This window comes from Arvicola amphibius, chromosome 9, assembly GCF_903992535.2.
Source record: "Arvicola amphibius chromosome 9, mArvAmp1.2, whole genome shotgun sequence".
Classification (NCBI taxonomy): domain Eukaryota; kingdom Metazoa; phylum Chordata; class Mammalia; order Rodentia; family Cricetidae; genus Arvicola; species Arvicola amphibius.
Window position 1 is genome coordinate 42,507,932 of NC_052055.2, and position 25,620 is coordinate 42,533,551.

The 25,620-nt window shown below is 53.6% G+C and overlaps 1 protein-coding gene across 2 annotated transcripts; it reads right to left on the bottom strand.

Annotated features, from left to right (window-relative positions):
• Positions 1 to 414: 414 nt before the first annotated feature.
• Positions 415 to 23,789, bottom strand: Sult4a1 (sulfotransferase family 4A member 1). 2 transcript variants are annotated; one of them, XM_038344009.1, is made up of 7 exons: positions 23,621 to 23,789; positions 15,062 to 15,192; positions 13,559 to 13,639; positions 12,855 to 12,981; positions 9,440 to 9,534; positions 3,068 to 3,206; positions 415 to 527 (listed from the first exon to the last, which is right to left on the bottom strand). In XM_038344009.1, exons 1-7 carry the CDS (start codon positions 23,787 to 23,789, stop codon positions 415 to 417), a joined length of 855 nt encoding a protein of 284 aa, XP_038199937.1. The 2 variants fall into 2 exon arrangements, with proteins under 2 accessions (XP_038199937.1, XP_038199938.1); XM_038344010.1 differs by lacking the exon at positions 415 to 527 and adding an exon at positions 1,612 to 1,712.
• Positions 23,790 to 25,620: the final 1,831 nt, after the last annotated feature.

A 25,620-nucleotide genomic window follows, 5' to 3' on the forward strand; every position in this document is an offset into this window, starting at 1 on the left:
TGCCTGGAGAAAAGAGTACAAAAATTACAGTGAACCCTGAGAGCTTCCTACCATCCTGGCACAGCTTGCTCCTGCTCGCCCACGGAAATGGACTTGCATTTGGTTGACGGATATTTATTTAGATTTTCAGTGAAAAGCGCTATAAAATACAGTGAATAACATGGGGTACAGGGCAGACATTCTCGCTGCCTGTGCATGTGGCATGGCCACCACGCGGAGACTCAAATGCTACAGGCCAGGCGGCTGATGTGGACAGCATCACACTCCTCACTCTCTCCACTGGGCTCGTCCCCTGCCAAACGTTTCCACGCAGCTTCCAGAGTGTGTCCAGCAAGGAATAAATGAACGCAAACAGGACTTTTAGCTAGTAGAGCGTCTGGGGACCATGAGCATGCAAGTTCGCGGCTTCTGATATTATAAATAAAAGTCAAACGTGAGGTCACACTTGCCCATCTTCTGTTTATACACTAGATCAAACTTCTCGTTCATGGAGACGGTGAAGATGTCTTTCCACAGCCCGACTCTTCCTGCAACACAGACCAGAGTAGAGCTGGCTGTATCCACCGATTTCAGAACAAAAGGAAGCCTTGGGAATGGATCTGGAAGTTTCCAGATCTGGGCCTAGACCCCTCTGAAACTTGACTTGCTGGGTGGAATGGGCCACCTGAGCTAGACCACGTGAGTCTTGTTTGTGGTGAGACTTGACTGGAACCAATGTCTCTAAGTCTGGAGGGAAGCTTTCCTACTCCCACCTTCTGTTAACTGTGCACCAAGCATCACACAGGATGACACCTGTGGCCAAGAGGGACTTCGCCTCTTGCTCCGGATTCCAGAACCTACCACAGCAGGTGTTCCCACCATAAACCTGCCAGAGAGGAAGTACTGTGGGCTGAGGGCAGTTCTCTGAGGAGTCCTTGACTCACAGGTCCACAGCACCAATGGCTGGGGCACAATAGAATGTGAAAAGGTTAAAAAAAATCATCCCAAGGGCCAGTAGGAAGCCATCAAGGGTGGAGAATTCTAGAAGCCTAAACTTAAATCAAGTTGGAGAAGGCTTAACATGAATGAAACATCCAGGGCATAAGCTCACTTTTCAGGCTGGACACAAAGTGCGTCATACACAAAAATTCTGTACCACAACTCCAGAGGGAGTCTCCCCACAGCCCCAGCTTGTGTCCCAGAACCAGGCCAACATCATGGGAAGGATAGGATTAGGAGTTTGTAATCTAAACCTCCCATCCACAGGAGCGGTGAGGCTGGGTGTCTTGGCTTTGTGCTTTTAAACAAATGGGATTTGGGGGGAGGGGCATCTCCAACAGCCTCAGCATTTGTCCCAGCAGGACTTCAGCTCTGCAGCCACAGCCCTGCCATAGCTGGGCTAAAACTGACACATCAGGGATTTCTCTTTGGTAATGAGACATCATCTGTCTGTGTTGGAAAAGCAAAATCAAATTGTTCTTGCCACCCTCTAATGATACCAAAGGGACCAAATTAGAAGCTTCTAGACCAACCACACTATAAATATAGTTTTCCACGGTTATTTTTTTTTTCCCAGCTGAGAGCTTGTCAGAGGAGTCACCCACCTGGTTTAGGATTTGGAATCAAGACAATTTATGCTGTGACATGAACCAAATCTAAGCAATGCAGCCGGCTCCCCGAGCCCCTGCATCCTCGCCACCTCAAGGCGATCTTCTGAGTAAAGAGGCAATGTGCTAAAAGAAAACAAAACCACAGAACTGAAATAAAGCAAAACCAAGGCCGACGGTGACAGAGCAGACGCCTCTGAAGGAGTGTGTGGGCACTCAGCAGAGCACACGGGACCTGGCACGCTATGCACAAACCACACACTCACCACATGCAAACCAAAAGGGGGCTGAGGAGGCAGTCACGGACAGGGTTAATGAAATACGATGAAAGCGAAACTGAAGAACGGCAAATAAACTCAAAATAATAAGTGCCTGAGAAGATGATGCAGCCAGGAGACACGGGACGGGACGAGGGATGCAGTGCGGTGAGCCGCTCTCTGGAGGAGCAGTTGTTAGGCCTTCTCTAGCAAGGCCCTGTACACTTGACCCTGTACACTTGATCTTGTCTTTGGCCCCCAGCAGATGGGATGTAGAGAAAAGTCCAGAAGCCATAGCTGCTCCACAGTTGAAAGAAGACACATTCCTGGAGGCAGCCAGGTTGCAATCAGAGCCAGAATTCTCTCCCCACCTTGGGCACCCCTCCTCCCCCCCCATCCTAAGATCTTCCTTCATAGCTCCTGGTCCCCTCAAAGTTTCCAAATCACGCTGCTGGTGGCAGGCTTCAAGCCTAGACCATCCTTACCTGGAAAGGATTTATGGAACATGGCCACTGCTCTGAGACATCCTGGAACGTCAGTGCCTGAGCTAACAGACACCCTGAAGAGCTGGGAAACTGACTCAGGGGCTCTGGGATATCAACAGTGACCTGGTGACTCCTGTGTGGAATATTGTCCCCAAAGTCTGCCTGCCCACCAACTGTTCCTAAGGTGTCCCATCTCCATCTGGGCCACCTCCGCAGAACCATGACTCTGACTACCCATGCTTGGCTGCCCTGAGGCTGGGTCATTTGTCATTTCTGCCACTGGAAACCCAGAAGTCCCCCCCCCAACTTGGCCAGCATCCTCTGGGTCAGGGAGGGAAGAGGACATCTCCTCACATGATATCCATCTTCCTGTCCACCCCAGCTCATGAGTCACAGCCACCAGAAGGAAGACTGCTAAGTCAGTGGTCTGCCTGTATTGTAAAACACCCTGGCACCACAGCCCTGGCCTGGGTCTGCTCTGTGGGTATTTTACTTGAGCCGGTGGGAAGAGCTCTGCATGAACACATTTTACCCAGAGCCTAACCAGCCCCAACAGCTGCTGCCCCCTTGAACTATGGCACCATGTGTGCAAGCGGACAGGGCATTCCCTACTCCTGGAGCACCACGCCCTCAACAGGCACTAGCCAGCAAGTGCTGCTGCCCAGAGAGAAATTAGTCATCCAGAAAGTCCTGGACAGACAGGGAATACCTGATCAGGGAGAAGGGAGGGGACACATACCCCGGCCCACAGGCAGGGCCTCCGCATTGCAACACTGGTCCACCAGTTGGTGGCAATGCTCGGTCAAGGATTCCAGCTGGGCCTTGTCACAGGACACACCCAGGAATCTGGCCAGCTGCTCCACCATGGTCACCAGGTCCTGGAAGACAAGGACAGACAGCAGAGCAGCCCATCAGAGGCAGCATCCCGGGCACAGGGTTGAGCTGGAAACCGCACTCTTGGCTTCCTTCCTCTGCACTCAGGCGACCAGTTCGGTAATCAGCCAGGAGGTGAAGCTGACTGGGGCACTCACCTCAAAACCTGCAAGTCATGGATTTGAACCCATGGCTCTGGGAAGAGAGGGAGGTATGGGGATACAAAGAAAAGGTCTTGAGAGCTGCAGCTCGTTTATAAACAGCAACCGCAAAGAACATCCATCACTGGCAAGATTCTGTTGTCACCTAGCTTCTGGAATACACACACACACACACACACACACACACACACACACACACACATATACACACACACACACGGGTGCTCCAGTGGCCTGTGCCCCACCCACCTCACCGTGGACTGAGGAAAATAAGTCCTATTAAGTTGTTCACTGGACACATTTATAGACTCCACAGTGCCAACTGAAGGCAGAACACAGCTGGAGCAGACACACCACTGTCCCCTATAGCAGCCATGTTCTCCCTAGGAAATGCTGAGGCGCCTCCTATTCCCAGTGGGATCCCTGAACCATCACTCCCAAATCCCTAAAAGCCTGTTGGCAACTGCCTTGGCCAAACATTAGAAAAATGGTGATGGGTGTTTCCTCTCAAGAAGGAACTCAGCACCTGAAGCCTCGGGAGGTCCCAGCTAGATACGGGCATGGGAAGAGGAGGAAGTTCTGATTGAATGTGTGTTAACCCCAATGCCTCAGACCCATGGGAACAGCAAAGCCTCCCCCTGGTCCATGTCTGAATGCTGACATACAGACAGTCTTCCTCCCTCCTTCTGGATGTTTCTGTCCTGAGACTGCATCCCTACAAAGACCACTACCAACATTAACTAAGCCTGCCTCCTTGTCCAGCTGGATACAATAAACCCAATGAGTTTCTGAGCTCCTGGTGGTGCATCACCATCAGAGTGCATGTCCCACCTGACCCCAGATTTTCTGTAAGTGTGTCTGTCATTCCTTCATTCCCCAGCACCCCAGTTAGGTCAATTCCTAAAGCTGTGTAAGGTTGGGGTGCACACTGGTTAATTAATGTTTTTAACTTTAACAGGCTGTGGAGGAAGTGTCCGCTCCTCCGTGGATTTCTGCAGCACCCACCCACCCACCTTGCAGGCTTGATCCTGGTGTTCTTCGTCTCCCAAGGACACACTGTCCCCAAGCCCCGTGCACAGGAATGACACCGGGGGTTATGTAAACAACAGGTGTCAGGGAAAGGACAAAGAGACGAAGAACCCACTCCTACGAACCCTGGCATTCAAATGGGTAGCAGAACGAGAGAAATAAAACTGGCCCTCAAAAGAAATCACCCAAGGAAAGGCCTGCAGGAGATGAGACAGATGAGAGAGATGGCGGAGATGCTCTGCAGGCGGCTCAGCATCCACACATCACCCTCCTTGGAGGGTGGACAGCTTCTGCATCTGGTCACATGTTAAAGGAGGCTGTTGAATGGTTACCAGGCCAACTTAAGTGTACACCTTACTCCTCTGAGCTGCACTTTCCACCCATAACATGGACCAGAGTGTGCACCAGCCACCTGTTATTATCAGGAACCTCATTAGAGAGAGAGGGTGACTGTGAGGATGAAGGGGGGCTTATCTGGGGCACCTGGGCATGAGCCACCAAGACAGGACTGGCAGCAGTGAAGCAGTAAGATCAGGAGAAGTAGCCCAGAGAAGAGAATATGTGCTACACAAGTGTAAGGACCTGAGTTCAGATCCCAGAACCTGATTAAAGCTGGATGCAGTAGAGGTAGGCACCAGACAGGAGAATCCCCGCAAGCTCATGGGCAAGGCAGCCTGGCATGCTCCACAGAGAACAAGAGACCCTGTCTCAGGCAAAAAGGTGGAAAAGCAAGAATCAGAGATTTCTTACCTCCATATTCTCAGTGCAATAGTACAATGCACTTCACTCACTCACACACATAAAACACATACTCACAAGTACACACACACACACAGAGAGAGAGAGAGAGAGAGAGAGAGAGAGAGAGAGAGAGAGAGAGAGAGAGAGAGAGAGGGAGGGAACTTTGGAGAGTACCCAGCTCTGCCTGTAACACCAAGACCTATTCTACAATCTGGAAATGCAGATACTCATGGCCACTTTTCTACAGTAAGATGAGAACAAGAGTTCCTAAAAATGTAACCTTAGGGGCTGGAGGGATAGCTCAGAAGTTAAAAAGTTTTCTGCTCTTCCAGAGGACCCAGGTTCAATTTCTAGCACCCATAGGGTGGCTCACAACTGCCCAACTCCAGTCCCAGGGGATCTGGTGCAGTCTTTTGGCACCTGTGGGTACTGCACGCATGTGGTACACAGACACAGACACAGTCAAAACACCCAGACACATAAAATAAAAAGTGTAAAATGAAAGCTGGGTGGTGGCAGTGCACACCTTTAATCCCAGCACTCCGGAGGCAGAGGCAGGTGGATTTCGGTGAGTTTGAGGGCAGCCTGGTCTACAGAGCGAGTTTCTGGACAGCCAGGGCTACATGGAGAAAGCCTGGCTTGAAAAAAACAAACAGGCAGAAGTAATCTCAGGCCCCTAATCTCCATCAAAGATATTCCTAACTACAGGTGAGGTTTCTGGAAAAACCCACAATGCTGATTAGACACTAAAGCAACTGACTTCAGTGGCTGGATATGGTTGAGTGTATCCCTCAGGAAGCACCTGCTATAAGCTTTGTCCTTGGGGTGATGCTGATGGAACCTAAAAGGTAGAAAGCAGGGGCTAGAGAGATGGCTCAGTCAGTAAGCACACATACTGCTCTTCCAGAGGACCGCAGTTCAAGTCCCAGTCCCCACATTAGGTAGCTCACAACTGCTTCTCTAACTCCAGCTTCCGGGGACCTGATGTGCCCTCTTCTGGCCTCCACAAACACCTACACTCATGTGCTCAAACCTACATGCATATACAGAATAAACAATAAAAATAAAACAACTTTTAAAAGGCAGATAATAGCTGTGTGTTTGATTAAAAGGTCCCCCACAGGCCCAGGTGCTGGAGCTTGGTCCCAAGCTGGCGGACTGTTTTTGGAAGCAATAGAAACCTTAGGAAGCCTGGCCTAGCTGGAGGAAGTAGTCACCAGGGGTGGGCCTTTGAGAGGAACCTCCAGCCTCTGGCCCCTCTTGGCTTCCTGATCTCCGTGAAGTAATCAACCCCTGAAGCATACCCCTACCCCACTACAGGGTCAGAATCAACAAATCAGACCATGGACAGAATCCTCTGAAAGTGTGAGCTGAAATACACTCATCCTCCTGCGGTTCTCTGCACACGTGGGCCTCCAGGCTACCTGGAATCTTCCCGTGGGTGTGGGGTGGCCACCCTGAGATTCTTAGCCATCAGTAGCCAGTGAGGTTGTCTGCCTGGTGCCCATTGTGACCCCTAAGATTTCTCAGCAGGACAGCTGGGTCCCACCAAGCGGTGGGCACCCTCTGTGAGGAAAAACTCTATCACACAAGCTGTCCCTCTGCTTCCCCAGCAACATGTTTTCTGGTACTAAATGCACAAGCCCAGCCCAGCCCAGCCTAGAGTCACTGCAGAAAGAACACCTAGGACAGGGTGCTAGGAGATGGTGGACACCACACCACCACAGCCTCTGCTCCATTCTTCTCTTCTCAGGAGCCATCATCACTAGGGTCCCTTCATAAGCCAGCCAGAGTCCTCAGCATGTTCCTGACCAGATATCCAAAATCATGTTCAAGCCCACACAGGGCTGTGTCCCTAACACCACCTCCAGTCTGTATGACCTCTGTCCCAATCCCTCCCACTAACCATCCCATTCCTCCAGACACGGTGGGCAGCGTGGCTTGGTCCCGGTCTGCCTGGTTCAGAACCTCCAGAAGACATTTGAGCCTGGCTCCCTGCAGCCCAAGGCCTGTGCACTCTCAGGGACTGCAATGAGAAGAAGCAGCTTCCCCTGCACCAGCAAGGGCCTGCACAGGTTTTTGACTCTCAGTGCCTTGTGGCACTCCCGGTCTTCTTGTGGGAAGGGGGGTAGGTGTCTCCACCATGCAGATCATTCTATAACTCAGAAAGCAATGGCCTGACACATGAACACACATCCAAAGGAGCGGCAGGACAGCCACTGACTGACGAGGTGGCCTCTGAGCAGATGAGAAAGTGGTGAGAGGGCAACCTATGTAGGTCTCGGAAGAACATTCTAGATGGGCAGAGCAAATGCACAGGCCTGAAACACAAGCTGGAGGGGCAGGTTCAAACAATAACAAGGTGGGGGTGGGGTAACGCATCCAGGGACTAGGGAGCACCGCGGAGGTCTGACGATTGCCCACAGAGGCATGGGCTGCGACATGATAAGTGGTAATGCATTTTAGCACCAGTAGGCACAGCTGCTAGGATAAGGATTTGATGGATAGGCCGGGAAGGGAGCCAGAAGTCAAGTCTGGGATTGTGCCTCTGTAACAGGATGGAGAGATGCAGACACGGACAGAAAGCCAGGCAGACCTGGGCACAAATGGTTGGGGAAGTGTGAGGATTTAGGGATGGAACTAATGGAACGTGGGACACAGACACACAGTGTAAACGAGACAGAGAAATAAGAGAATTCCACCTGAGCAACACTGGAAGGCAGAGGGGCTGCTGAGGCTGTGAGGGACAGTGTCAGAGGCTGGCTTGGGTGCACTGAGTCTTCAGTCTCCCTGGATGACCACACAGACACATGTCTTGGGGCATCCACAGACAGCTCTGTGCATGGTGGCAGCAGTGCTCCTAACCTGGCAAATGAGTAAGACTGCAGGGGATCGGACAGGAGAAAAGATGACGGACAAGGCCAGGACTGAGACCTGTGGCATGTGGTCATCTGCAGTTAGGAGAGGTGCAAACGGCAAGAGATGCAAGATGAGGAGCTGGACAGATACCTCAGCAGTTAAAAGCACTTGGTTCTCTTGCAGAGGACCCAAGCTTGGTTTCCAGCACACACATGGTGGCTCACCACCACTCCTAACTCCAGTTCCAGGAGATGCAATGCATTCTTCTGACCTTTAGGGGCACGGGCACGCACAGGACGCACATACATACATTCAGGATAAAAACAGGATAAAAACGTACAAATACAAAATGAATCTGAGAGAAAGGGGTGAGGAGAGATGAGGGTGGCTTCTTGGCAGCCAGATAAGGAAGGGACGGGTCATGTTATTAAAAGGCTAGGTGACAGGAACACACCCACCATCACTTCGTAGCAAAGTAGGGGATCACTGGGGACCATGACATGGAAGCGGTGGGGCAAGGGCAATAAGAGGCTTGAGACAGGAGGGGAAGGGTTTGCAGTGAAGTGAAGATAAGGATAAGGCACTGAGAGGGAAAAAGATCAAGGCCAAGTTTGCACTTGGCCCATTTTAAGAAAGAAACCACTGGGTGATGGTGGTGTACACCTTTAATCCCAGCACCTGGAAGGCAGAAGCAGGTGGATCTCTGAGTTCAAGGACAGACTGGTCTACAGAATGAGTTCCAAAACCCAAAGACAAACAGAGAAACTATATCTCACCAAAAGCCTGAGAGGCAGACAGAGACAGACAGACACAGAGAAATATCAGTACACCCACGCATGGCAGTGGAGATCCTGGGAGGGAACACAGCTATCGTGACACAATACACTCACACACTGAGCGTTCCCCATGTCTACAGCCACACCTAGGAGGTACTAGCCAATGCTAACCTCCTTTTCTTGAGCACCCAGTAGTGACAGGAAGGGGGCACCACAGGCTAACTCACAAGGTCACAAGCATCCCAACAGTGGACGCAGAAGGCAAAGGGACTCGGCTACTCCAGTACACTGCCTCAAACAGTCACCAAGGTGATGGTACTAAGACAGCACATGATAGTGACAGAGGTCCTGCTTCTGCTTCTCAGGTCCTGTTTCTAGGCTTTCCACATCACACCACAGTGAGCCAATCTGAAACTTGTCCTGGGAACCAACCCATTCAGACAGAGCCCATGTGCTGAACCAGGGACTTGAGTCCAAGCCTTCTCTGGGCCCACATGCATCCCTGGGCATGGAAAAATTGTGCAGATCCCATGCCACTCTCTGCGGCCTTCTGGCTCTGCCTAACCAGGCTATCCACTTGTTCTAGCACAGCAGGTCCTAGCACCACGGACAGCTCCAGCACCATGGACAGTGTCCCTCGGCGTGATAGGCTGCATCTCCCCAGCTACTCACCCGGTGCATGTCTTCATACTTGAGGAAAAGCACATTTGCATCCATACGATGTTCCCAGAATTCCTGAACATGCTCAAACCAGGAGCCATAACCCACTGTGGAAACAGGGAAAGGGGCACAGCTGGAGAGGGAACTGTGCAGCGATCTCCCCCGCCCCCACAGAATGCCCTGCTCCTGCCTAGGTGCTGTGAAGGAAACTGCAGGGTCTCCTAGAAGGAAGAAACCATCAAAGACCCTCCCTGCTCCTGCTCCTGCCAACACTATGTCAGCCCTACCCAGCCCGAGCATGGATGCCCTGAAGACCTAACAAAGCAGAAGGGCTCTGGGGATGTGGTGTGCACACTAACGCCAATGAGTGAAAACAACGGTCAGAGAAGTCAGGACAAAGAGACAGGTAGGGCATGCTGCAGTGTGGGGTGCTTTAAGATAGCTCCAGAGCAAGGCCCCGCTCCATGACTTCTGGTTGACTCCAGGCATTCCCAGTGAAACTTACGATCTGAAGACATATGGGAGCCCTGCTTTGTCACACGGGCAACACGTGCCTCGGCACGGCCCTGCCTTGCCAGAGCACCAGATCAAGACTGGGCCCTTAGCAGGCATGAGAGGACTCGGCCTAGTCTGTAGCCTATATCATATTCCTTGTGACAAGTGCCAACATGCACCCATCTCTTTGGATGAGCTGTGCAGCCCTGTGATGGTCTTTGTGACACACTTCCAGGGGCGTTCCGGGGCAGGACTCTGAGAGACACTATACAAGAGCGTCTAACCTGTTAAGCAACAGGAAGGGACCAACGATATGAGACACAGGGTTAGCAATGGGGCTCCACTCTCCAGGCTCCTTATACAAACTTTCTGGATAAGGAGTCATCTTGGGGCCCAGTGAACCTGCACGGGCACACACCCCACTCCGATGCACCTGGATGACCTCTGCAAACTCATCTTAGAAAATCTGCTCACTGTATACAGAGCTGAATCTCAGGAAAGGGCAGGGGCACAATGGGGCCTGGACGTTAATCTGGATCCATGTGTTGAGCTGAAGCTGAATCCAGGCAGATGAAGTCCTGGGGCAGGAGGAAGGCAGCAACCTAGTAAAAATAAAAAGGGGGGACTCTCCCCACTCCCAGAGAAGGCACAGGACTTCCAAATGGTCTGAACCCCACTGGGTCACAAAATGCTGCACAAGGAAGGCCAGCCAGGACCACGAACAAAGTTAAAGCATGCTGACTGCTACCAGGGATACCAAGAGCACCCCACTACCTCTGCACCTGGGACCACAGAGGAAAGAGATGCATGTGTGCTGATGGGAATTAAGACTTCAGAGAAGGGGCCCTGCAATGACCCCCTGCTTTTCTCTGTATTTCACTCTGCTGGGACCATGAAGCCTGCAGACCCAAGGCCTGCGGGCTATTATAGCTCAACACAGCCCCCGCCTAGGAAGAGGTCACCTTTGGAGTACTCTTCACTCTGCACGGGTCAGTGTCTGTCCACAGCCAACACAGTATCTGTCAAGTGACCTTGTCCACAGACTGTTCCCCCATGTACTTGTGCCATAGGGAGACTATCCACAGAGCGCCACCATACTGCACCAGTGACCCTGTCCAGAGGTTTCACACAGCATGTCACTTGACCTGGGCATCCCTTAACCTCAGCCCTGAAGTCTCAGGCCACCAACATGCCAATCCTTCCTCACAGTGCCTGCTACACTGTTCTGTCCTCTGCTCTGTCCAATACTGGGGACATTAAGCCCAGGGCCTGGCATGCTAGGCAAGCATGCTTGAATATGCAGCCTTCTTCCTAGCTTTCGTTTTGAGACAAGTTGAGCAGGCTACCCTTGAATTCACTCTATAGCCCAGGCAGGTCCTAAGCCTGCCCACTTCCTGCCTTAGTCCCCAAACAGCTGGAATTACATCCCTGTGCCACCATGCTTGCTAGAAATTAAGGTTTTTTATTAATGATCCTTCTCTTAGCTGTCACTTTCTTTGAACCTTGGGCAAGGAGGAAAGGCTACCAGGTTGTGGTCACTGAGTGGCTAAGAGTAGAGGAAGGGGCGTGAGCACCCAAAGTCACACATTTGGAGAAGGATGCAGGCCAGAGTGCATGGTCTTGACCTCTGGGACTTCCCACTGTGAACAGGGAAACCCGTGTTAGGGCAGATGTTAACAGCTGTGGTTGAGAGTACATCAGGCTGAATGTGGCAGACTCTTGCTGTCACTACGGTGCCGTTCCCACACACCTGTGAGACAAGAATGGGTGCCAGGACTAGAAGGCATGATGCCGTGAGCCAGAAGGGAGCTGTTCAAACACCTGGAAGGCTGCAAGGGGCATCCCAATACTGCACAGGGAAAGAAGCTGGGCGGGGCCTGCAGCAGGCCCAGGGACGCTGGGGAACAGGTGCTGCCATTTCCCACCACGCATGTGAGCACAGCTGAAATCATGTCTAACAGGAGGAAACAGACCACTGGGGGCCTCTGGCTCCTGTGGGTTTCCAACTACAGGCAGTCCAATGTGCCGGCTGCAGCCCAGTCCACTCTACAGGACCTTGTCTGCACCACTGCCTGAGTAGGGAGCTCCTGGGAGGTTGCCCTGGAGCCTGCTGCATTTGAGGCTTCGCTCTGACAGACTCTATTCTCATCTTGCCTCACAGCCTCCCTGCAGGACCCCTGATGAGCCCAGGGCTAGGACGTCTCAGAGTGGACTAATGAAAGTATGACATAAGCCCTTTCATATGACTGGGTGCACATTCTTGCCGGCCACAAGACTCAGAGATATAGAGGTGACAGGGGGCAGGTGGGACTACAGCCAAAGAGGAACTGCTACAATGGCTCCAAGGAGACAGGTGGCCTGCGGGGTGAAGAAAGACAGAGATGGGAGATGGGGCTGCTTCCTCTTATAGTCCCTGACTTCCTGGAAGACCAGTGGGGTGGGGTAGCCAGGTCCTGCTCCTCCTGGGTCAGGATAGCATTCAGCCCAGCACACCCTGCTCCCTAAGAGTGCTGTTCCCCGTCACTACTGGGCCTCTGAAGTCCAACCTGCCCCCCATGAGTCACTACCCAACAGCAGCCTTCACCATTCACAGCACCGAGATCCGAGATCCAGATCTGGGCCTCTGAGTTCACAGTTTTCATTCTCACCTCGTTAAGAACCCAGGCAGGAAGGGCAGGTGAGTATCTGTAGAAGCCTCAGGGTGGTGGGGGGCAGGACTTGGAAGTCCCAGGACCTGCACTGCTGCGTGCCACCTCTAAGATCCACAGCCCCCTAGCCTCACCACCTCCGCCATGTAGTAATAACACAAGCCCCATCTGCACAGCGGGCTCCCAGAGTTGTGGGCAAGGTGCTGTCCCATGCTGCACCTTCCAGGAACCCCCAGCACCAGCTGGTATTTATAAGGTCAGCGCTCACCCCTGCTGGCACTTACATTTATCGTTCATGAACCGCCGACAGAACTCCTGGAAGGTGCCTCGGTAGCTCATGGTCCTCAGCGAGCGGTGGAATTGATAGTAAGACACAACCAGGTCCTTGGGGTTGCGAGCCATGTAGATGACCTGTGGGTAGCAGAAGAATGGGTCACTCCCTCTCCTCTGGCCTGGGGTCCTCTTGCTCGTTCCCAGCATGGATGTGCTCTGGTCCATGGGCTGAGTATGCTGGATAAACATGTGACTATCTTACTGTACTACTTTACCTGGGCACTACTGTAATCAGTAGGAGACAGGTGCCCTGGTGAGGGCTGGTGGCCTGGAACCTTATGAATGAGGACAGAGACAAGAACATGAAGCACCATCCTCCAATGTAAGAGAACACCCCTCACTCCCTGGTAAGCATGGAGAAAGCACTCTAGATATGATCCAAGATGGACCCTGGGTCAGGGGTAGAAGCACCTGTCGTGGTTTCAGAAGCCTGGGATTCTTTTTCTTTGGTGGGGGGATTCAAGGCAGGATTTCTCTATGTAGCTTTGGTGCCTGTCCTGGAACTCGCTCTGTAGTCCAGGCTGGCCTCAAACTCACATAGATCCACCTGTCTCTGCATCCCAAATGCTGGGATTAAAGGCATGCGCCACCCCCACCGGACTAAACCTGGGATTCTTAATGAGGAAGTGGAGAATGAGAAATGCAGATAGGTTACCTTGGAGTCCCCATTGTGGAGGTCAGAGGGCAGGAAGCGGTAGGGGAGGTGACTCTTGATGAGGCGGGGAGATGTCAGTTCCTACAGAGAGAGATACAGTTGTCATATTCACATACATGTGTGAACATGTGTGCACATGCATGCGCACACACACACACACACACACACACACACACACTCCTTCCCTCCCGCGGCCTTTCCAACTGCTCTGGGAGGATCTTGACCAAACAGGACTTAGTCCATGCTCTAACCAGCAACCCACTTGAGCCATCTGGACATGACTCACAGGCGGCTGGATCCCAAGGAGCTGTAATGAGAATCCCGGTCCCCAGCCTAGGGGGTGACTCCTTACGGTCATAGGGATTTGGTTTGAGTGGCTGAGAATGAGGAGGGGTCTGCGGGGCAGCAGAAACACAAAACACAGGCATAAAATAGTGCCTGTAAGAACATCGGGGTGTCTAACTTTAAAGCTTCCAGCTACCCTCAACTCTGACCTTAGCAGTCTGGAGGATCACAGACAGTAGCTTTCCCTCAGCCCTCTGCTCAGAGGCCCTCATCCTGTCAGCTTCCCCTTGGACTGTGAGTCTTGGTGTCCATTCAGCCCTCTGCTCCTCTCTTCCTTCTGAAAACTCCTCAGACGCCTGCTGCCTCCTGACCTACTGTCCCCAGCTCTGCAACCATCACGACTTCCTGTCCGGAGGTGGGAACTGTCAGCTCATTACCGCACCAGGGGCAGTGTGTGGGGGCTCTTAGAGCAGAGACACTGCTCACTCCCAGTGTTTTCCGTGGAGGAGCCAATGTGACCCGGCACAGACTGCAGACAGGAGGGCAATCTGCGGGTGCCAGGCCCAGTTCCGACCAAGAGCAGGAGGGAACTGCTGCCGTGATATGTGGACAAGCCTCTAGGGGACAGACTCCGAGGGCTCATCTAGCAGAAAAGCAGGCAGAGGCAAGAGTTGCAAGGCAGCAGGGGATGGAATGAAAAGAAAGGTCCAGATACCTTAAGGAACAGAATACACAAAACCTCTTACTGTTGAGACAGGCTTGATCTCATCATTCAGCCCAGGCTGGCCTCAAACTCATGTGCTCCTCCTGTCTCAGCCAGCCCAGTTCTTGGGCAGTAGGTAGAAGCCACCACACCTAGCTAATTTCATTTTTGATACCATGGATTTTCATGTCCACCCCAGCTCCCTTGACAGATGAGGGAGCTGAGGCCTTCTTCCCTACTGGTAGTCCCTCGGCCAATGACCAATCAATCACATGCAGTTATTTCCTCCCCACCTCTCAGACTCCCTGACACTACCATCAGTCATTTGGACCTGATTGTCCCAGGGTCCTTAAGGACTCGGGTTGAGTTAAGGACTCAGGCCAGTCAATTTCTCCCTCCTGGCTACCTAGAACTTCCTGGAGGCCTTCAGCTGTTGCCATGAGCACCCATGAGTCCCCTGAGAAGGCACTGTCACTGGGCAGGTGTAACTATGGAGGAAGGGGTCCCACGGGTACCTTGATGATGTCCAGACCCGGCTGTGGGTACTCCAGCACTGGCAACTGCTCATCAATGTTCATCAGGCCAATCTCGTCAGGGTCGGCGCCCTGACTCACCAGGTAGACCACCTCCTGCAGCAAGCTTGTACCTGGGCAGAGAGGTAGAAAAGGGTGCTCAGGGAAGCCACTGGGCCAGCATTACAGTCAATGAAACTCCTGCTGCCTGAGATGCAGGCACAGAGCTCAGTGAGCAAGAGGAACCCTGCAGAGGGACCCAGAGAGGGCCCCAGACTGAGCGTTAAGGCCTCAGCCCACCACGGCTGCCGGTACCCAGCCTGCAACTTTCCTCAGCATTCATGGGGGGCAGGACAGCTGGGAAAGCAAGCAGGATGTACCTGCCACTCACAGACCATGGTGGGGACCACTCTCAATGGAGGCTTCTAGGAGCTGAACTTTCCATTGGATTCATGAGTGACCAAGCTCAGAGGGGAGGGAATCAGCCCCCGCAACTGATTCCTTCATCTGCCCAGTGTCTACTAAACTAAGCACACACGCCATCCATGCTCCTGGAACACATTGAGGGAAACAAGCCAATCAGCACATTCCAGATCATTCCTGGCTTTGTCACTCATGCAACACACAAGCCCTGACAACACACTGGTGATCACGCAAGGGGACACAGTGGCAAGGAAAGAGGAACACGTAATACCCAATGTGGAGAGGACTCAGGATCATCAGTACCATGGTGAGACTCTGGCTAATCCTTTGCAAAATGAGCTGCCAGAAGCGAGAGCAGGGACCACGTGAAATGGTCACTCACTCAGAGCCGTAGAGGTGGACCAGCGTCCTCCAGCCCTCACCGCACCTCTTGGGAGGCGTGTAGAAGCTGGGCTCACGCAGAAACAGAAACCACCTCAGCCTACAGCAGCCTGCTCTATGCCAATTGCTCCCTAAGACAGCAGGAGACGGCCAAGGACAGACCTGAGCCCACACCATGAGCCTTGCAATGCAGACAGGAACCCATCAGAGGACAGTGGCCCACAGGGCTAAGGACCTGTGATTAAACCCCCATCTCCCCTAGAGCAGCATGACACAGATAGGTCCCTGCTGGATTTGGGGGCCGACCCTCTCCTCAGACCCAGGCCCACTGTCTCCAACCTCAGTCACTTTCACAACTTCCCATGGTTCACAAGGCCCAGGTACCAGAGTCGAGCCTCAGCCTTCCCTCTCCTCATGAACGCAGCCTCTGGTATAGACACAGCATTTCCAGCCACAAAGCCTGCCTTCTCAGAAGCCCCAGGATCACTCACAGACCACGCTGCCATCTGTACCCTCGCTGCACTCCCACCACGCTAAGCCTGGCAGCACCCACTGCATTCCAATCACTGTGCTTGAGTCATGAGCACCATGCTGCCTGGGCTCTGCTGGGCACACAGTCTGAGCTGGGGTCCCAGGGCCAGGAAGGCCAGCCAGTCAACAGTCATCCGGGAGCCAAGGGAGGCAGGCAGACATGTCTGCAGTTCTCCAGCCCGTGCCCAGGCCCTGTGCCCTCCAGTTCCCAGGGCATGGGACCAGGTACTACCCAGAAAGCTAGGCCAACCTCCCATGAACTCAAAGAAGAGAGGAACACAGCTGAATACACTGCCCCTTCACTTTGGGCTTTGGTCCCTGTGGTTGGCCCTTCCTCTCTGGCCTTTCCTAGGTGGCCTCATGCAGCCCCATCCACAGTAATCCACGTCTTATGGATAATGCATACATCCCACCAGGCCAGCAGGGGTGGCTCCTCTGTAAGAGCCCATTCTCCCGACCTCCTTCCTTTACACGTTTATTTAAATGTCACCCCTCAGCAAAGGCCTGTCATTAGCTGCTCTGTCCTTCATGCTAGTTCTGTGCCAACAGCCCAGGAGCCACACACCCGTGACCTGATCTGAGCTCTAGCCAGAAAATCAATTTCTTTTAGTCCATCCATCCTTCAAGGCCCTGCCACCTAGACACAGTTCACACGCTGAGCAGGCAGGATGGACAAGGGGCGGTGGAGGTAGCAGAAAACAAATCTACCAGGGAGGTTGGGCGGTGGTGGCGCACGCCTTTAACCCCAGCACTCAGGAGGCAGAGGCAGGTGGATCTCTATGAATTCAAGACCTCCTGGGCTAAAATGTGGGCTCCAGGACAGGCTCCAAAGCTACACAGAGAAACCCTGTCTCAAAGAACCAAAAGAAAAAAATCCATCGGGGAGGAAGTGGCCAAAGCACAATAACACAGCAGTTGTCCAGTAATAAACACAGTGTGCAGTGGTCACACAGGGAGGGTCCTAGGCCACAGCTGGAGTAGGAAGCTCTCTCTCTTTCTTTCTCTCTCTCTCTCTCTCTCTCTCTCTCTCTCTCTTACACACACACACACACACACACGCATGCACGCACACACATTCACACACACAAATGAGGCTGGAAGGCCAGAAAGTGCCAAGGCCACAGACCCTGGTGAGGCAAGCCTGCTGGTACCTCCTGGAAAGCAGCGAGCTTCTCAGAAAGGCCCTGACATGAGTCTTTCCTGGACCATCTTTTTTTTTTCTTTCCAGAGACTGGGTTTCTCTGTAGCTTTGGAGCCTGTCCTAGAACTAGTTTTTGCAGACCAGACTGGCCTCGTCCTAGGCCATCTTTATGATATATTTTTAATGTACCCCTTCCTGACTTCAGCCCACATAGGCCCATGTCCTAAACATACCTGAGCTGTATTTCAAAATACCTCCATCCACAAGTCCACCCTTCCCTCTGCTATGTATTCATGCTAGGAACACCACCTGTGAGAGCCAAAGCAGCCATTCACCTGCCAGCCACGCATGCACACGCGAGCAGCAGACTCAGCGGGTTGTGGTTGTTGTTGTTTTTATAAGCCATGAGGGGCTCCGGGGATATGGAGAGGAAAATCAGATGAGTATGACCAAAATACATTTTATACACGTATAAAATTCTCTGCAATAAGTAAAGCTATTATATTTTTTTAAAAAAAGAAAAACTAAACCTCCCTTCGGAGACACAGGAAGGGCCAACAAGTGACCTGCTCAGGTCAAGGCTGCTCAGTGGCTGAGCAATTGTGAGTACGTAGACTGTGGGCATTCCCCAGTTGAGACGGTCACGCATGAGGACACGTTGCAGCTTCATGTCACATGGCCACCCAGCCACAAGCTCACAGGCTGGGCTGGCCTGGATGACAGCCTGTGTGGGTTTCCTAGTCACCAACGGGGCCTCAGGAACAGGGTATAGAGATGCCAGTCTCCCAGTGTGTCACCAAGTGCAGAGGGGCAGAGCAGGACCAGGGGCTGAAGCCAAACCTCCACAGGTACCTGGGAACAAGAGCAGCAGGGCAGAGCAGAGACGATGGGACACTCTGAAATACACAAAAGAAGATGGGACCTCCCATGCTGCCTAGAAGAGGGAACCCCTGAGCTACCAGCCTGCTGTACCCCAACAGATACAATCTGCAGGGAAAACAGCTGTCACTCGGGAACACGGCCAGACTCTCCATGGGCTCTGTGTGTTAGTGGACCAATGCCATCATCCACAGCTCACAATCCACAGCTCGCCATCCACAGCTCACTTCGCTGACACAGCCAACGCTGAGTGGCAAATCATCAACGCCACTCTGAGGCCCAGATCAAGATGCATGGAAGGCCCTGGAACTCGCTTATCTTCCTACTCTCTGGCTTTGTGTTATTAAACTTTTCTCTTCCTTCATGGCGACTTCGTCAGCTAGACCCTGCAGTCCAACAGTTACTATGCCAGCTCCCAGGGCTTCCCAGAGCCCAAGGTATTCCCGCCAATCTCTCCTCCAGGCTGCTTCTTCTGAGATGGCCTCGCCCTCACTCTCTGAGGACGGAAGCCATCACGGCATGGGAGGGGACACTTGGGACACTTCTCAGCGTTTTCTTCCTGCACTTAAGGGTTTGTGTGTCTCTGCCATCCTACAGGAAGCCTCTCTATATGAGCTGGGACCCTTCCAGGTGGGAGTGGGAGGTGACAGCAGCTAAGAGGTGGGACCCAGGTGTGCATACGTGTGAGACGTGGAGGGAAGGGAGACAGAGACAGACCTGAGAAAGGGAGAGAGACAGAGACAGAAACAGATCTGAGAAAGGGAGGGAGACAGAGACAGAGACAAGGACAGGTAGGCAAACACAGTCAATCTAACAGAACACAAGCTGCCCAGCCTATCTACTTCCCTAGTGAAGATCTGCCGTCTCTAGTCCTTATGGGTCTCTACTATCCCACTGGTCAGTTCTTTGGTGTCTGTGTTCCCAAAGATGGGTACCTCCAACCTCTGGTATTGGACTTTGGAAAGGGGAGGGAGAGGTAGGATTCTGTCAAGGACAGGTGAGGTCGGGAACCTCACTTCTCAGAGTACACCTTCCACTTGACCCCCACTGCTAACAAGGCCTGAGCCCGCATCCCTACATCCACAGTCTTTTGGAGTCAGCAACCCCAAAGACACCCCATGTAGTGCCCACCTCACGATTCCCAGGGCTCTGCAATGGGAACTACCCTCCTCATCTTCTATGGGCACCTGCCCAATCAAGCCTGATCTTTTAAACTGTCTACTGCCCATCATTTCTAGAACAGGGAGAGCTCTGTCTGCATTGTGTTCCATCTGCCCCATGGAGCACCCACCCGGCTATCTGCTGAGGACCTCTCTTCCCTCAGCTGGCGACTAGAACAAGGTGATATGACACCAGACAACTCGGGAAGTACCCCACCTATGATGCAGAAGCTCAGCTTCCCCTCAGCCTGAGAGACAGGAAGATGGTCCCAAATCCATTGGGCATCCTTTTTAGTGGCCAGAACCCAACTGGGCACCAAGAGGAAGTAGCAGATCCAGTCACCAAGTATGACTGGCTCCTTCTGAGACAATACCATGTGGCTGTGCTGCAATGGACCCCACCACCTTGCCACACTACAGAAACCCCCCAAACCTGGATCTCTGTCCCTAATTTACTTCAGTTGTTAACATAGCCTACAGGCAGCTGAGGTCTCAAATGAAGGACTGCCCAGCTCACACTGGCCTGTGGTCCTATCTGTGAAGGATGGTCTTGACATGGGGCCCCACCCTGCCCACTGTGGGCAGCACCATCCCTAGGCAAGTGGTCCTGGGCTGTTTAAGAAAACTAGCTAAAAAGCATGAATGAGAGAGAGCCAGCAAGAGGTATTCCTCCACGGTTCCTGCCTGCGGGCTCCTGTGTTGGATCCTGTCCTGACTCCCGCAATGATAGACTGGGACCTGAACTGTAAGCCAAATACACCCTTTTCTCCTCCAGGTTACTTTGCTCAGAGTGATTTTATCACAAGAGAAAGCACTCAGGGATGCCCAGTCTGGTCCTCCAGTGACTCTAGGAGTAAAGGAAAGACATCAACCACTCCTCTGGGCTTCGGTTTCCTCACAGTGCCAATCTCCTGGGCCTGCAACTCTCTGAGTGGGTACTCACTCAGGTGGAGGAGACCCTGCTGCCCAGGAGGTAGCAGATGCAGCCCTGCAGCCATTGGTAGAGTGCAGGACCCGTGGGGTGCAGCATGCACTCCTCAAAGAGCTTGTACCAGGAAACATCGGGCAGGTGACCCTGAAGGAAGAGCTAAGGACAAGGGGGGCCACCGGAGACCACATGAAGGCACAGAAGACAACGGGTGCAGCTGTCACTCTTGCAGAACCACGTGACCCACTGTGTCCAACACAGACTTCTGACTGTTCTCTACCTCTCCACCACTGTGGTGGCCTCCCCAGGCTGGGCTGTTCATCCCAAAGCCAGGAGGAAATGAGAGAAGAATGGCTCGGTTATGCCCACCTGGGGCAAACCTGGGCACTCTGCAGACACATGAACTGGTTCCCAGTCCAGCTTAGACAGACTGGGATCGGTCCCCTAACTAAGATCAAATCCAGGTCCTCACCACCTGCCTTCCTTAGCAGATCCTGTTCTTCAGTCACTGGGGGCTCCAGATGCTGAGGTGGATGGTTCTTGATGCAAGGAGGTGCCTGACCTCAGCCCTGAGCCAGCTCTTCCCTAGGGAGGCACAGGTTAAAGGACAATGACAAAGCCCCCAAGCATGGAGAAGAGCTACCAGTGACTCCTGCCTCTCTCCCAGAGGCAAGGGGCCTGTGATATGTCCACCTTGTCTCTTCAAGGGCCTCACAGGCTGGGTAGAAGCCCACAGAGGCTGCCTTTCTCTGGTCCCAACTGAAGTCACCCCCCTAACTGATTAACGAATGCTTACTTTCCAGGACCCTAGGCCTGGTGTCAGGACCAGGTTTCCAGTCCAGGAGGTCACTAGAACCAGGAAGTGTCAGGAGGGTGAGGGAGGGGGCTGCCAGGCTCACCCCTGAGGGTTGCTTCTCTCTGGGAGGTGTGGTGGGTGACCCCAATGCTATCACTCACAAAGCACTCTGGGCACGGCATTGGCACCCACAGCAGCAGTGCTGGTGCCAAGGCACCGACCCCACAGTGACCCAAGGCTGATCACCTGACTTCTAAAAAGAAGAGTAAAGAGAAAGAGTGGATGAGAACCCAAAAAGGCTTGAGCCTGGGGGGCTCACCCACCTCAGCCTGGAACCAGCCACACAGGTAACCACCAGAGTCACTGTCTCCACCTGTGCTGTGTCCCCACCACCACCCTGCCCATACAGGGAGAGGTTTAGGAGCCAGAGTTGGCCCGCTGCCCTGGAGCCCTGGTGTTGGATCCTGGCTCTCCCTAGCTCATCTGTGCTCTAACATGGTGGTCTTGAGGAGGGAGGGGCAGGGAGTGAATGGGGGCAAAGGAATAGATTCACCAAAAGCCACCAGGCCACAGGACTGTCAGTTTCAGGAAGGCAGCTCCGCAGGGTATGGTAGGGAGGGCACCAACCAGATCTGTGTCTCACCGCTGGGGAAAGAGTTGATGCTTTTATCCCAGCTCTGGCTCGTGCTTCTTGGTACTAAGTACATGTTCCATACAACATGGGAGTCTGCTGCCCGGAAAACCAGCATCCATCCAGTGGTGGTTGGGAGGGCTCCTGGAACCCCAGTATGTACGAGTTCAAGGCTAGCCTCAGCTACATAGCAAGGGCAGCCTGTGTTACCTGATACATCTCTCAAACAACAACAACACACAGAATTCCTGGTACCCTGTGGGGTGATAAAGATAGTGCACCCCAACAATCCCAGCACTGGGAAGGCTGAAGCAGAAAGAATGAAAATTCAAGTCAGCTTGGGGTACACAGACCCTGTCCCAAAATTACACACACACACACACACACACACACACACACGCATGCACGCACGCACGCACTCATGCGCATGAGTGTCCCATCTCATTTCTCCCTGCAATGTCCAGAAAGCTCCCCAGAACCCACCAGACCCCAGAACTGGGTTTCTCTAACACCACCAGTTCCCAAAGTTCACAGCTGGGCCTCCAGCCCGGCCACTCCCTCAGTCCCTTCCAATAACTCACGCCTCTGTCCCCCTCCCCCCAGCAGCTACTCCACAACCCCAGCCACACCCCCAGGTACTAGGGGCTCTGGGAACCAAGTCTCCCACAATTAAGTCCAAGAACCTTTCTTTACCCGTGTACACATCCATATTCTTTGCGGCAGGACAGTACACCCACGAGCCCTGCTTAAGTACTAGTCTCTGGGGGCACAGCCGAGTGGCAGAGCAGGCACCGAGCATAAGGCCACAGGGTTCATCCCAGGCACTGGCCCCAAAGAGACAATACCAGGTACAGCCCCCAAACCAGCTGTGGAGCACCCTGCATGGCGACTTACAGAGAGTTCTCTGAAAGTAGATCCTGCGAGACCCAGCAGGGGCCTAGGGCTGAGATGAGGGCTGTAGGGTGGTTCTAGCCTCAGTGGGACCTGCCTGTCTCCTGCCAGGCCTTCTCCGAGACATCCCAGCAAGCTGTCTGCCTAGCGGTGAGTCAGTGCCCGCATCCAGACTTGACCCCTGGGCCTTTGCATCCCTACCCCTGCCCGGAGGGTGTCCATCACTCTCTGGGAGGAAGCTGGGCAGCTGCCCTAAGGGTTGGGACTCCACCCTGGGTGACATACTGCTTACATTTTCTCCTGTAACCGCCTGCTCAGATACAGCAGGGTGATGGCCAGCCACCTTCTCAACTACCCTGAACCTGCAGGACAGAGGTCACAGGGCGTTCTCCAGGCACTGCTGCTGAGCGCGTCCTACAGACCCCAGAAAAGGCACCGCCTGGCTGTCTCTACACCAGGCCAGGATGGCTGGGTGGCTCCGATCCCAACCCAGCTGTGTGACCTTGGACAAGCCTCCTCCCCTCTCTGAGCCTCTGCCTAGAAGCTCTGCCTTGCGTGGTTGCTGAGGACCAGAGTGGCCAGGTCCCTCCTGGTGACAGAGGCAGCTCATAAACAAGGATACAGGGGCAGCAGAGGCCGGTCCCATCCCCCACAGAGCCCACGCTGGAGGAGCGCCCGCTGCCTCCGCTGCCGGCACCATAGGGGAAGCTGGACAGGACTCGGGCACAGAGAGGTTGAGCGACCTGCCCAAGGTCACACAGCCGAGCGGGCGCCGGGAACGGCGCAGGGTTCCCGACTTACCAGACTTGGGGTAGGTGACGATCCACACATCGCTGGGCCGCACCGGGAAATCGGCGATGTCCTCCATCTTTCCGCGGCAGAAGGGCGGCAGCCGTACGCCATGGAACTCGAAGTACTTGCTCTCGAACTCGCCCGGGGTGCCCGGGGTCTCCGCTTCGCTCTCCGCCATGCCGCCGCCCGGCCCGGCCCGCAGCTCCAGGGCGTGACGTCACGGCGCCGGCGCGGGGCTCCGCGGGCATGACGTCATGGCCGCACCCACGCACGCCGCGCCCCGTGACGTCTGGCGCCAAGGCCCCGCGCTTGCCGCAGAGGTGCGTCCGGGTCCGTGCAGCCGCCTGTCAGTCATCAGCGCAGGGTCAGGGCTGCACGCCCTGGAGCAGAAACGGGCGTCTGCGCAGACCCAGGGCCAGCCACGGGAGGCGGGAAACCTCACCTCCAGAAGCTTCTGATGCCAGAGACGGAAAAGCCCGCGTCAGAGCGCGGCTGACAAAGGCGGCCCTTGGAGAGCCTGGAATCAGGTGCCGGAGAGGACTACCCCAGGGAGAACCCCAGCAGAGAGACCCTCAGAAAGGAGACCTCCGGGCACAGAGGACCCTGTCCTCCGGCAGATAGGAACCCCAAAGTGGGCCTCTCCGGGCAGAGAGGACCAGACCCCCAGCATAGAAATCTCCAGGCAGAGAGTGATTTCCCCCGCCACAGAGGACACCCCAGGCAGAGGAGACCCCCCATGCAGAGACCGCTGTGCCCCGGCAGAAAGGAACCCCAGAGTGGACCGCCAGGCAAAGGGGTTCCAAAGGGGACCTCCAGCAGAGATGGAGCCCTTAGGAAACCCCCCGATGAGCGTCGACCCTCCAGGGGGCGCCCTCCACCCACGTATGTCTGTATCCTTCTTGAGAATGGGGATTCTACTTTCAGGAGCCACAGCTGGGGGAAGCTGCTAACAAGAACCCAAGGGGCTGGGAAGCCCCTTAGGAACAGAGACCTTTCCTAGCTGGTGTGAACCCCTGGGGTCAGTTTCCCAGCATTGGAGAAAAGGGAAACAGACAAACACTGGGCTCGCAACACGCTTGTGATCCCTGCAACTGGAAGGTGGAAACAAGAGGATCAAAAGTTCAAAGAAAGCCTCGCTACGTAGTGCGTTGAAGGTAGTCTAGGATACCTGAGAGCCTTTCTCAAGACAAGGGTTCGGGCAGAGTAGGTTGGCTCTTTCTATTGCCTAGTACAGGAGACTACAGCCTGGGTGCAGAGACGGGGGTCGGGACCTGCCTGCTTTCCACACAGAAGGGTATTATGGAAAGCAATAGAGTGACACAAAGGGGCCCGCAGTCAAAGGCTGGGCCGCAGTGTGACAAGCCCGCCACTATTGGAGGTGCAAGAAGAGAATGCAGATGAAGACCTCTGTGCTCTGCGACCGCTACTGGAGGCGCAGGGCCGTGTTGCTGTCCGAGGTGCTGAACGCTCAACGCTTGTCCCTCCCCGCCTGGCCCTCTGCAACCCAGCTTCACTAACGTTGTTTTGTTGAGGCATATTATCCTATTTCCCCTGTATTATTAAAAATCTTAAGGTAAGGGCTGGCAAGATGTAAAGGCACCAGCCACCAAGCCTGCGACCTGAGTTCATCCCCAGATCTCTTGTGGTAGAAGGAGAGACCAGATCCTTCAAGTTGTCCTCTTACCTCCACACAGTCGCTGTGGCACCAACACGCACGCACGCACGCATGCACGTGCACACGCACACAAAATAAATAGATAAATTGGTGAATATTTAAATGACTGACTGTTACTTGAATGTAGAAATGTGATTTAAATTAGTGTGGTTTAAATACATGTACTTTAAATAAACAAATAACTTTTTCTTAGGTTTGGAAATGCCAAACATATACAAAATCTGAGAATGAGATAACTTTTAGGCACTTGTCACATCCCATCACATAATATCTATTATCAACTCAGGTTTTATCAGGTTGTGTGTGCCAGCATGCACATGCTGGGTATTTGTGC